At 34.2% G+C, this 14,063-nt stretch overlaps 2 protein-coding genes across 6 annotated transcripts in view; one reads left to right on the top strand and one right to left on the bottom strand.

The window, feature by feature from the left end:
- NVL (nuclear VCP like) overlaps nucleotides 1-14,063 on the bottom strand; it is a 185,241-nt gene that overhangs the window by 154,906 nt on the left and 16,272 nt on the right. For all 5 annotated transcript variants that reach the window (XR_005214811.1, XM_037823031.1, XM_037823045.1 and 2 more), the window contains exons 3-5: nucleotides 12,536-12,588; nucleotides 12,346-12,448; nucleotides 4,133-4,190 (exon numbers count right to left, since the gene is read on the bottom strand). Coding sequence is in view for 4 of the 5 variants with exons in the window: in XM_037823031.1 (XP_037678959.1) it covers nucleotides 4,133-4,190; nucleotides 12,346-12,448; nucleotides 12,536-12,588 (214 nt within the window). In the remaining variant the exon portion in view is untranslated. The remainder of the gene's footprint in view (nucleotides 1-4,132; nucleotides 4,191-12,345; nucleotides 12,449-12,535; nucleotides 12,589-14,063) is intronic.
- On the top strand, nucleotides 2,370-2,834 carry LOC119527105 (NHP2-like protein 1). The gene has a single exon (XM_037826762.1). The coding sequence runs from the start codon at nucleotides 2,370-2,372 to the stop codon at nucleotides 2,832-2,834; it is 465 nt and encodes a 154-aa protein (XP_037682690.1).

Genomic DNA, 14,063 nt, shown 5'->3' with positions numbered 1-14,063 from the left:
ACGAGAATGTGGATTAAGATTAAGAACATGTCTAAATTGGGGTACATATTTTAATGTACCACACTTCTTATTTCCTTCCTGGATTATCTCCTTAATCTTGGTAGGAAGAGAACCAGGTTAAAAAAAAAAAAATGAAATTCTTAAATTAATTTTCAAAAAATTTCAAAAGATACATAAATCATTCTTGATAGATAACAGAAGCTACGAAAGAGAGAGAAGTTAACTTGCAAAGAGATATTTGAGGAGAGAAGAAAAAATGTGAGGAAACGCTGTATGAAACCCATTTTCATATCAAAATAAGAAGTGATTCTTCAGCTGGGTTGGAGAGGTGTGATTAGATGACTGAAGAGTATCTGGAAGAAAAGCTATCATTATTTAACTGGGCATTAACTAGAGGTCATTAAATATTGTCTAAGAGTTATAAAGGACTGAGCAATTTAAGTTAGAAGCATTTAATGGGCCCATTTATCTTGAGCAACTCAAGTTAGAAGCATAGATGTTAATGGGCCCCAGTTATCTGCAGTCACCTAGTGGTTGGCTGAAATCTGGGATGTGAAATAACTTCTGTTTACTTTGTATCTGATTACAAAATTAGTATGTGCTTACTGTAAGAAATTTAGAATATACAAATAAAAGCAAAAAAAAAAAAGAAAAATCTTAATACTAAGAAATAACTACTCTTCCCATTATGATATACATCCTTTCATATTTTTTCTATGCATAAATGCAAATATTACTGACTTAAAATGTTTTTCTTTCGATGTAAACAATGACATGTCTAGTGTCAAAAAATTAGAAAATACTGAAAAATATAGAATAAAATATAAAACTTTCATATTCAAATATTTAACATATACCTGTATGCAGATATTCATTTTCTCAAATAAAAACAAGATCATGGTCCAAAAAAACAAAGAAAGTGGAGGCCTTCCTGGCTTGAGGTATTTAAATACAACCTCTGACCAGTCTTTGAGGGAGCACTAATTTATGCAGCATAGGAAGCCAGGTTTATTTAATACCTGGAAGCCATGTTTTTTAAACATAACAAGTTCTGTTCTTGGATGCTGGGTAATGGATGTTGGTGATGGTAGCGCAACCCTATTAATGTAATTAACAACACTGAATTATATACTTGAAAGTAGTTAAAATTGGAAATTCTGAGTTGTATATGTTATTACAGTAAAAAGTTGAAAAAATAATAAAAACAGTAAGAAAACAAACAAAACCAGTAAATCCCAAGCAAACACCAGCGATCACACATTGTTGGGGGGAGAGACTACACATTTAGTCCTGACAAATTACTAAAAAATTTTAAAACAAACAACCACTAGAACTATGACATGAAAAAAGAGTCTAGAGTTACTACAACATATTATCAAAATGTCCAGTATTCAACAGAAAATTATGAGAAATGCAAGAAACAAAGCATGACCCATGCTCGGGGAAAAAAAACAGTCAAAAGAAACTGTTCCTGAGTGTCCAGATATCGGCCTTACAGTCATAGACTTCAAAGCGGCTATTATTATGTTCAAAGAACTAAAGGAAACTCCGCTTAAGAAAAATGATGATAACTGATTGAAATAAAGAATTTCAAGGGAGATAGAAAATTTTAAAACAAACCAAATGGAAATACTGGAATTTCCAGTACAATGATCAAAACGAAAAATTCACTAGAGGGGCTCAACAGATTTGAGAGAGCTGAAAAAAGAATCAGTGAACTTGAAGATAAATCAATATAAATTATCTAATCCAAAGAACAGAGAGAAAAAATTGAAGGGGTTCTCAAGGAACTTTTGTGGTGTGATGGCAATGTTCTAAAACCGGATTTTGATGATGATCTCATAATTACAAATTTACTAAAAAAAGCATTCAACTGTACTTTCACAAAAAATTAAATGATTAGACAAAGCAAGCAAAACAAAATTAAAAATAAGAAGCCTGAGTCTGTATTCTGACTCCACCATTTATTAGCTTTGCTTCCTTGAGCAAATTACCTTATCTGCCTAATTATCCATTCCACAAATTTAAGAAGGAAATCATGTATCAAAATTATTACTATTACCATAGAGAAAACCTACTTGATTTTTACATATCAATTATTACTAATACAAATATTTCTCTCTAAATACAAAACATTCCAACAAAAACTGAAAAAACCCAGGAGACTGTGTGAAAATTAGAGACATTCATATATTAGTCAATTGGATTTGAAGAAAATGGTCATTTCTCCTCATTCAGTCATACTGTCCAAACTCAAATATCCCTAGTTCTGCAAAGATTTAAGATGAAAATTTTATTTGTTACAAAGATTCAAAAACGAGGACATAGGTGTGCTGCTTGAAGAGAAGCCAGGCCATGGAACTGTAGACATGACTGGGGCTGACATCAGTCCAAAAGCCTATCCCCTCACAGATGCCCACCTCACCAAGAAACTACTGGACCTTGTTTCACAGTTGTGTAACTACAAGCAGCTTTGTAAAGGAGCCAACGAGGTCACCAAAACCCTTAACAGAGACATCTCTGAGTTCATCGTGATGGCTGCAGACACTGAGCCCCTGGAGATCATCCTACACCTTCTGCTACTGTGTGAAGACAAAAATGTACCCTATGTGTTTGTGCACTCCAATCAAGCCTTGAGGCGGGCCTGTGGGGTCTCCAGGCCTGTCATCGCCTGCTCTGTCACCATAAAAGCAGCAGCAGATCTAGTCTTTCAGCAGTCCATTGAGAGACTCTTAGTTAAACCTGTGGCTTCTGCCATGTTCTCCCAGCTGACTGCTCTCCCTGGAGTAGTGTCTGTGTTGGCATGTAGTGTTTTCAGCTTTTTATTGTTATAAAACATTGTAGCTCCGAATGGTTTCTGGATTATTAGATGGTTTTCGTTTTGTTTTACAGGCTTTTTTCTCCCCCACCCCCAATCCTCTTATCCTCCTTTTGAAAATTAACTAATACCCACTAGAAGAATAGTAGTGGCCACTTTGACAGGGAGGGAAGAGCCAGGATAGAGATGTGGTTCCAGCTGTCATACTCTGCCTTCCTGGATACCTACCGTGCGTGGGCATACAAGAGGGCACGATGGAAGGAAACACTGTCCATTTTGTGTCTCTGTGCCTGGCATACAGAATCATTCCAAAAATGTTTATTTTAAACAATCAAGGAGTTTCCTTTGCTCTCTAAAGGATTCTGAGTCATTTGGAATGGAAGCTTGTGTTCTGTGTGGTTGTTAGGTGTATGTCCAAGCATCAGTTACTGAAGTAACCCCACTGTTTTTGGTAATGTGATGTTATGTTCTCTCATCAACTCCCACTGGTGTCCCTGAGGGTGGCAGGGCAGCAGCACACCACAAAGAGATGTGCTGTAGGATTCCAGAGGCAGCTTGGCAAGTGGGGCAGCTGACCTAGGCCTTAATGGGACCAAGAAGGGCAAAGGAAAAGAGGGTCAGCTGGTGTTGGAATGAAGAATTCTGGGAAGGTCATGGAGACCTGGCTGGCATCTGCAGCAGATATTACTGAGTCCAAGACAAGATCCTCTCTTCGGGGAAACGAGGATTTCTTCAGTGGACATTTTGTCCCAGCTCTGAGAGCCCTCACTTCTGCTTCCTGCCACAATATGGGTCAGGTGTATACTTTATCACTTCACAAGGACAGTGCTAATGTGTCATTCATTCTTGTCAGCTGAATAGTAAAGAAATATATTCACATTCCAATTTTAAAAAAAGATACAAAAACAGAAATACCAAGACCAAAAAATAGAGAACTAGTTAAATATTATTCCAATACTCCCTTTTAATCCAAGCTTATTCATCAATAACACTAGCTCCTTGGCAAAAATACATCCTTTTCTCCACTTTTACCATTAATTCCTGTTTCTATTCCTGTCTGCCCTCATTTCCCTTTTCTTTCTTTTCCTTTTATAATTGGCTATAAACACATATTAGAAGGATGGCTAATCCAAAAATTCATCAGCTTCATACATAAGACATAATTTAATTATTTTTATTTATGATGATGTCCAAAATCTGTTATTCTATTACTTAGTGAATTTTCATAAAGAGGGTTCACAATGATTTAAAAAAAAGAAAAGAAAAGAAAAGAAAAGAATTAAAGTGGGTCAACTACATGTTTGGCTTGCTTACCTGTGGATCTGGGTAATCGCCCACATTTGAATCATCATCAGAATAGCTTTCAGTATACCTCAGTAAAGAAAGAAAAAAAATTTGAAAGGCTTTTCCCCCACCTCCTAATAAAAATTACTACCCAAAACAAGAAAACAAACTGAATTAAACTATTATGATAATTAAGAGTCCAGGATTTAGAACCAGAAAAACCTGAATTCAAAATCTAGCTTCACCTGTTACTGGCCTCCACTGAACTTCTCAGATTTTCCTCATCTATAAAATGGATATAATAAATAACGGCTATCTCACCAGAGTATTAAAGGAATAAACACGTCTGCAAAGTCCTTACTACATAATAAGTGCTTAGTAAATTGTGGTTATCTTTAGCCTACCAAAATGTGTAATATAAATTCCCAACAGACCCAAGGGTCTCATTTAGGAATATCAAACTCCGGTAGAGGAAATATGTCAGCAAGCCATAATTAGGCACTTTGAGAAACAAATTTACAAATTCAACATGACCAAGCCATGTGACCAAATTCAACTTTTCCAAGGCTGTTGATGAGGAATGAAGGACAAAGAACTTCTCATGTGATACAATAAAAAATAAATATAAATCCTAATAACTACAAATGGTCTGTAGAATGTGGTCTCAGTTCACTGCAACCAAAAACTGATATCCAGTAGCTTCAAGTAACTGTATAACTGCTATTAAATGTGATCTCTTTAGAAAAGAAGTAAACAATAAAAAAAGACTTTTTCTAAGTAAAGAGGTTTACATGGATGCTACAACCTGTCTCTATACTGAAAACATTAATGATTTTAATTAAATTAAATCAACATTATTTAGGGCATTTCTAATCAATGGAAAGAAACTAGATTATTCAACTATCTGGAAAACAGTTTTGTTCTACAAACAAAATTAATTCCAAGTTAATTAAAAAATTAAACATAATACCAAAAGAAACAATAAAGTTATTTCATATAACTCTTATGATAGAGGTCTTTCTAAGCATATCAATGTAAATCATACAGAAGACTATAGATCTGACCAGGTAAAAATACAAAACCTCTCTAATCAAAAGACACTAAACAAAAATTAAAAGCAAGCAGCCAAATGGGAATAGCACTTGCAATACATATAAAAACAGATACCATTTTATACAAAGAACCCTGACAACTCAATAAATAAAATTCAAATACCCCTCAAAGAAAATTACCAAAACCCATAAGCAAGCAATTCGCAAAGCAAATACTAAAAAGTCAAAAAAATTAAACCATACTAATGTTCAAAAAATTACAAATTAAAAAAACGTCAAATTTTCTGCCCATAAAACTGCCAGAGATTAAATAACAGTATAATTACGTGTGATGGTTAATTTCACGTATCAACTTGGCTAAGTTATAGAGCCCAGTTGTTTGGTCAAGCAAGCACTGCCTGATTGTTATTATGAGAGCATTTTGTGGATTCAAATCATTGTCAGTTGATTTCATCCATGGTTGCTAATCAACAAAGGAGACTCCCTTCAGCAATGAGAGGAATCTTCTCATCCAATCAGCTGAAGGCCTTAAAGGGAGAATTGATGATTTAGCAATCAGCAAAAAGAATTTCTATGTCTACTTCAGCCAGTCAGCTTCCCCTGGGGATTCAACATCACTGAGTTCCCAACTTGCAACTTGCCCTCCAGAATGTGGACTTGCCAATCCCCACAGGTGCATGAACCAATTCCTATGATAAATCTCTTAATATTTACATATATTCATAAACCTACACACATATATAATATGTGTTTATCTCCTGTCGGTTCTATTTTCCTGGAGATCCCTGACTAATATCTAGGACTGCAATGGTACAGATAAATGGTTCTCCTTTATGAAGTGAAGCAGCCTTTTTTTAGAATGCAACTTGTCAACAAATACTGGAAATCTCAAAAACATGAATCTCTTTAACCCCAGAAATTCCACGACCAGGAATTTATCATTAGAAAACAATATAAGATGTATACAAAGATAAATGCACTGAAGGGTTATTTATTATACAATAGTGCAAAACTAGAAACAAATGTCCACAAATCTGGAACTGGTCAAAAAAATTACAGTAAATCCAAATGATGAAAAAGATGCAGCTTTAAATGTACATGTTCTAGAAGAATACATAATATTGTGAAAATTATTCATAAATATTGCTAAATGAAAAAAAAACTGGCTTTTACAAAACAGTACTGTATGTATAATTCAAAAAAAACATCTTCAACTCTCCGCAAATTACTTATTAACTTACAAAAGAAAAAACAGGATCTATACAGTATGGAATCAAAATTAAAATTATCATCAATAAAGAACAAACAAACAGCACAAGCCACAGAGAAGGACAAAATATCACTGTGGTAGATTTAACATTGCCCCAAATTTTTTGAAACTCTTCCCACTGTGAAGTGGAGGGTGGGGGTGGGGTCGTCAATGTCTCCTAGGTAGGTCGTGTGACTACTCTGACCAAAAGAATATGGCATAAGTGATAATGTGCTTTCATTTCCTGACTCTTGGAACAACCAATCTTGGAGTCCTGAGCCTCCACATAAGAAGTCTGACTACCATCTGGAAAGATTATGTGGAGAGGCTCTGAGGCTACACAGAGCGGCAGAGGGGCCAGCTGAGCCCAGCTTTTTAGCCATCCCAATGAAGATAATAAGCAAGCGAGTGAAGTCATCCTAGCTCCTCCATACGAGATCAGCTACCAGGTGAATACCAGGAAGTGACCCAAGTCAATACTATGTACAAGCCAAAGAATTAGCCTGTTATTCGTGACCCATAAAATCATGAATTATAGTACAATGTTGTTTTAAGTCACTGGTTGCGGGGTAGTTTGTTATGCAGCAATAGATAATTGGAACGAGAAGTAGAGTTTCAGTCAAAAAGAGTCATAATACAAATCAAATCAACAGGAAACATCAGGTGGACCCAAATTGAGGAGTCCATAAAACTTTCTTCAAAATATTAACGACAGGATAAAGAAAGGTTATTCCAGTTTAAAGGAGACTAAAGAGAGGAAAATTAAAAACAATCGCTATCCTACCCTAGATCTGAGCCAGAAAAAAAAAATTGTTGTCAAGGAAATTATTGGAATTGATGAAGTAAGAGATAAAAGAACTGTATCAATGTTTCCTGAATTTGCCAGCTATACAGTGGATATGTAAGAAAATATTCTTACAGGATAAAGGAACAATCTGAGGTAAAGTGTATAGTTCTTTGCACTATTTTTGCAAGTTGTGTCAGTATGAAATTACTTAAAGTTTTAAAAAATTTGTTCATCTACATACAGTGAAAAATCAAAGGGGAGACACGGAAATGTTAACAATGTTTGTCTCTGAATTATGACATTTTAGGTAATTAATATTTTTCTTCTTGTTTTCCTAATTTTTAAAAATTCAGCAAGAATTCTATTGTAAGTTAAAAAACATCAGTAAATAGTAACAAAACATCTAGGAAAACCTCAAGGATTTGAACATCAAAACCACAGTTCTAAATAATTCATGGGTCAAAAACAAAATACAAAACAAATTAGAAAATCTTTTGAACTGAATGATAAACATATAGCGTATCAAAATTTGAGGGATGTAGCAAGATCAGTATTTAAAAGGAAATTTGGATCTTTGAATGCTTACATTAGAAAAGAAAAAAGATATAAATCAATGAGCTGAAGTTTTTTACTTAAGAAACTAGAAAAAGAAGAGCAAAGTAAACTCAAGTTTATGTGAGTCTCAAGTAGAAGGAAGAAACTAAAGATAATGGCAGAAATCAACAAAAAAAAACACAGTTAAATATTGTCTTTCTGAAAAGTTCAATAAAATTGACAAACCACTACACCTAGACTGATCAAGGAAGGAAAAAAAAAACAGAAAAGATAGAACACAAATCACCATTTTCAAGAATGAAAGAGTTATCATCACAGATCCTACAGCCATTAAAAGAATAACAAGAGTATACTGACATGAGGAGAAAAAGAAAATTGAGAAACCCAGTATCATTTTTTAAAATTTACTTTGTAATGAAAAATCTTCCCCAATAGGAAACCCCAAGCCAGATAAATTGTAGGTGAATTCTAATAAACACTCAAGAAAGAAATAACGCTAACAATATACAAATTTATTCATAAAACAGAAGATAAAAAACCACTTCCCAAATAATTCTATGAAGCCAGCATAACTCCAGTACCAAAATCTGACAAAGACACGGGGGGTGGGGGTGGGGGTGGTGATTTAGAACAATATGAATATAGATGTATAGATGCAAACATCCTTAACAAAAGATTATCAAATTGAATCCAACAATACATAAGAAAGATAATATATCAGGACAAATAGGGTTTATCTCAGGAATGTTGGTTTAGTACTCAAATATCAATGTAATTCACCAATTAACAGAATAAAGGGGAACAGTCTTTTCAACAAGAGTTGGATATCCATATCCAAAAGAATGAAAGAGGACCCCTACCTCACACCCTACACAAAAATTAACTCAAAGTAGATCAAAGACCTCAATATAAAAGACAGTACCATAAAACTCATGCAAGATAATGTAGGGACACACCTTCAAGACCTAGTATTAGGAGGTCACTTCTTAGACCTTACACCCAAAGCACAAGCCACAAAGGAAAAAATAGATAAATGGGAACTCCTCAAGCTGAGAAGTTTCTGTACCTCAAAGGAATTTGTCAAAAAGGTAAAGACGCAGCCAACTCAATGGGAAAAAATATTTGGAAACCATGTGTGCTGGTTTGAATGCATTATGTCCCCCCAGAAAAAGCCATATTCTTTAATGCAATCTTGTGGGGCAGACATTAGTGAGTTGGAACATTTGGATTAGGTTGTTTGCATGGAAATGCACCCCACCCAACTGTGGGTAATGACTCTAATTGGATAATTTCCACGGAGGTGTTACCGCACCCATTCAGGGTGGGTCAAACTTAAATCACTGGAGCCAAATAAATGAGCTGACAAACAGAAGGAACTCAGTGCAGCTGTGAGTGACATTTTGAAGAGGAGCTACAGCCAAGAGGAGCACTTTGAAGAACACACAGAAGCTGACAAAGCAGCTGCAGATGAAAGACAGTTTGAAGATGGCCGTTGAAAGCAGACTCTTACTCCGGAGAAGCTAAGAGAAGACAAAACACCCCAAGAGCAACTAAGAGTGACATTTTTGAGGAGCTGAAGCCTAGAGAGGAACATCCTAGAAGAAAGCCATTTTGAAACCAGAACTTGGAGCAGACACCGGTCACATGCCTTCCCAGCTAACAGAGGTTTTCCAGATGCCATTGGCCATCCTCCCGTGAAGGTACCCAATTGTTGATGCATCACCTTGGAAACTTTATGGCCTTAAGACTTTAACTGTGTCACCAAATAAACCCCTTTTATAAAAGCCAATCCATTTCTGGTGTTTTGCATTCCGACAGCATTAGCAAACTAGAACACCGTGTATCTGACAAAAGACAGATATCTTGCATATATAAAGAAATCCCACAACTCAATGACAATAGTACAGACAGCCCAATTATAAAATGGGCAAAAGACATGAAGAGACAGTTCTCTGAAGAGGAAATACAAATGGCCAAGAAACACATGAAAAAATGTTCAGCTTCACTAGCTATTAGACAGATGCAAATTAAGACTACAACGAGATACCATCTCATACCAACTAGAATGGCTGCCATTAAACAAACAGGAAACTAAAAACACCGGAGAGGATGTGGAGAAATTGGAACTCTTATTCATTGTTGTTGGTCTGTATAATGGTTCAGCCACTCTAGAAGGCAGTCTGGCAGTTCCTTAGAAAACTAGATACAGAGTTACCCTTCGATCCACAATAAAGGGAAAAAGCCATAATAAGACTTCCAATAGATGTAGAAAAACCATTTGACAAACACAACACCTATTCATGATAAAAACTCTCAAAAGCTAGGACTATTAGGAAACTTCCTCCATCCAACAAAGAGCATGTACTAAGATATCTGTAACATCATACTTAAGGTGAAAGACTGAATGATTTACTCCTAATAGGGGACAAGGATACCTTTGTTTGCTACTTGTAAAAAAACATTATACTGGAGGTCTTACTGCAATAAGGCAAGAAAAAAATAAAAAACATAAAGATGGGAAAGGAAAAACTAAAACTGCCCCTATTTGCAGTTGATATAATTATTTATGTAAAAATTTCAGAGAAACTACAAAATAATAAAACTCATAAGTGTATTTAGCAAGGTTGCAGGATACAAAGTTAATAAACAAAATTCAACTGTATTCCATAAACTTACAGGAAGCAATTGGAAAATTAAAAACAATTTACAATAGCATCAAAAAACATAAGATATAAAAAAAAATTCCTAAGATACTTGGGAGGAATAAATCTAACAAAAAGTTTTAAGATTTCTACACTGAAAACTACAAAACATTGCTGAAACAAAGGGGGACTAAATAGAGAAATACACCCTGCTCACCAACTGGAAGACTCCATATATTAAGATGACAGGCTTTTTCATAGGAATTGGCAAGCTGATTCTAAAATTTATATGGAAAAAACAAAGGACCACAAAGGGCCAAAAAAATTTATACAGAAAAACAAAGACAGTGTATTAATGGTGAAAAAACAGGCATTTAGATCAACTGGTGAAAGACTCCAAAAATAAACCCTAGACCCATGCATATATGGCCAAGTGACTCCCAAGAAACATGCCAAGATAATTCAATGGCTAAAGAAAGTCTTTTCAACAAATGTGCTAGAATAACTGGATATCTATATTGGAAAAAAAAAAAAAAAAAAGACAAGGACATCCTCATCTCCCACTATACATAGAGTTAAAGAGTACACAAATCCTACAACTTGGTAACAAGATATACAAACCTATAAAAATACACATGTGAATAGAGACTTCTCAAAAGAAGATATAGAAATGGCCAATAAGCTCATGAAAAGATGTTTGACATCAACAGTCATAAGAGAAATGTGTATTAAACTCACACGGAGATACTTCTATATATGCACTAGACTGGCTAAAATTAAAAAGACTAACCAAACCAAGTGTTGGCAATATGGAGAACAAGAGGAATTCTCATTCACTGCTGATATAAAGGTGAAATGGTACAAACACTTTGGACAAGTTTGGCAGTTTACTATAATATACACCTACCAAAAAACCCAGCTATTCCACTCCTATTTATCAAGAAAAATGAAAACAATATACACACAAACATTTGGACATACATGTTCATAACAGCTTTACTGTAATAGCCAAAAAGTGGCAACCTCCCCAAATCCCATCAACCGAGAAACATAAATTATGGCATATCCATACGTACTCAGCAACAAAAAGCAATTAACTATTATTTTATAAAACAACATGAAAAAATCTCCAAATCATTATTCTGAGTTGAAGAATTCAGATTTTTAAAAGTACATAAAGCACGACTCCATTTACATAAGATTCTAGAAAATGCAAACTAATCTATAGCTATAGAAAGCAAATCAATGGCTGTCTGTGAACAGGGTAGAGAGAGAAATAAATTGAAAAGGGACACAAGAAAACCTCTGGGAGTGAAAGAAATGCTTGATATCTTACTTATGGTGATGGTTTCATGGATGTATACAAATGTAAAAACTCATCAAATTGCACACTTTAAAAATACATATATTACTGAATGTGAATTATACTTTAATAAGGTTATATTTAAAAACCTCAACATTATTTCTTAAACAACAAAATTAACTGGCAGCTTTTTAAGTATCTGACTTTTTATTAAGGCAGAGAAAAATAAAGATAATGAGACAGTTCTGTTGGGCAAACAAAAAAATAATTTCAATGCCATACAATATAAGCATTATAAGTATTTATAACTAGCAGCTAAGGAAACATGAAGAAAGGAGACTAGGAAGGCCTAACAAAGGCAATAACATTTCAACTGACTTTTGAATGCTGAGTGGGAGTTTGTGAAGTAGAAATGAAACATTCCACTTACAGAAAACCATACCTTAAAGGAAGAATCTTTCATCTCTTGGGAATTTGACCTCTTTGGGAAGTAATGAGCTGTTCAATATAACTGAAACAAAGATCTGGATAGGTCAGGTAAGAATTTTATAGAGTGTCTGGCTGGCAATGAAGAGCCACTGAAAGCTTTACAAGTAGGAATATAATGTGATCAGGTTTGTGTTTTAGAAAAAAAATTCCATTTTCTAATACTTACTCATTATTTTCTTCACCTTGTCTTCTTGCTCTTTTAGTTAGATGTTCATCTTCCAATTCTGTTAGATCTTTAAGTTCTTTCTCACTACTAATTATGTTAAATACTGAAACAAAAAAGGAAACTGCCATGAACTAAAACAATTCTTTCTATAACTTTACTGATAATTCAACTCTAACACTAAAAGACTAACCTTTTTCTACCTGAATCCTAAAAGCATTTCTTTTTCTTCGGCCATAGTCTATACTGAAAAAAAAAAAAAAAAAAAAAAAAAAAACACAAGAAGTTTAGCACAGTAGTCTCCACTAACATTTTTCCATTAAACTTAATCTACACAGGTTGCATAAATTTGCATAAATATTTGTATAAATATTTTGCCACTTTATTCACACTGACCATAGACAATTTCTGAGTTTATACTTTCAATGCTGTGATTTTTCTCAATTTTTATCTTTACTAGCTTTTCTTCTTTGAATTTTATTTTGAAATTTCAAAACTACTAAAAAGCTGAAAGAAATAATGTAATCATAATGTGCATCCATATATACTTCACCTATATTCAAAAACTGTTAATATTTTACCAAATTTACTTCATTTCCTTCAATATATAAAGATAATTTTTTTCTTGCAGAACCATTTGAAAGTTAAGTTGCACTTATCTCAAAAATCCTTAGCATGTTTCTCTTAAAAACAAAGATAACTATATAACCACAATACTATTAGCACACACAAGAAATTTTAACACTGATAAAAATATTATCTAACATAGAGTCCATAATAAAACTTCCCAAATAATTGCCCCAAAACGTTCTTTAGGGCTTTTCCGCTTTAATCCAGGATCCAGTCAAGATCATGCACTGTATTTGGGTCTCCATGTCTCTTTAGATTTCTTTAATATTTAAATCTCTACCTTTTACATGGGTCTATGCATGTGTATAAAAAAGAGAATGAGAGGGAGAGACAATGACATTTTTGGAGGTGTCAGGCCAGCTAATCTGCTAAGATACCATGCATTTAAATTCATCTGTGTTTCCTCATTATTAAATTCAAAACAAATAGTTCTGGCAAGAACTATGCTAAAAATAACAAAACAATCTGATGAGAAACAAAGTATTTACATAGTCCCAAAGTATCTCCTTAAAATTATTAATTGCAATTTACTTTACAATGGATTGAACTAGCAAATATAACCTTAAAACCAAACTAACTCAGGGTTCATCCATGTTGTTGCATACAGCATGACTTCATTGCTTGAAGACATTCTGTTGAGTGAAGTCAGACCAAAAGGGCAAAAATTGTATGGGGTCTCACTAATATGAACTAATTACAATAAGTAAACGCTTAGAGTTAAAATCTAGAATACAGGTTACCAGGAGACAGAATGAGAGCAGAGAATGGGGAGCTTATGCTTAATTTGTGCAGAATTTTTAATTAGGTTGAATGTAAATGTTTGGAAATGGATAGAGGTGATGGTAGCACAATATGGTGAACGTAATTAACAGCAATGAGTTACATGTGTGATTGTGGGTGAACGGAGAAGTTTAGGGTTGTGTATGTCACTAGATGCAAAGTTAGAGGATAAAACATCAGACTGTATAACACAGTGAACCCTCTTATGGAAGACGACTGTGATTAAAAGGACAAATATAAGAGTGTTTTTTCATGAACTAGATCAAAAGTACATCACTATTTTCTTATGCACTATATAGAGAACCCTTTTT

The sequence above is a fragment of the Choloepus didactylus genome, chromosome 2 (genome assembly GCF_015220235.1).
Source record: "Choloepus didactylus isolate mChoDid1 chromosome 2, mChoDid1.pri, whole genome shotgun sequence".
Taxonomy (NCBI): Eukaryota; Metazoa; Chordata; class Mammalia; order Pilosa; family Megalonychidae; genus Choloepus; species Choloepus didactylus.
The sequence above is the reverse complement of the archived record's forward strand: the minus strand, read 5'-3'. Positions and strand labels throughout refer to the sequence as shown.

Bases quoted from the DNA above. Each gene is read 5' to 3' on its own strand.
- LOC119527105 (XM_037826762.1), top strand. From the start codon at position 2,370: ATGACTGGGGCTGACATCAGTCCAAAAGCCTATCCCCTCACAGATGCC.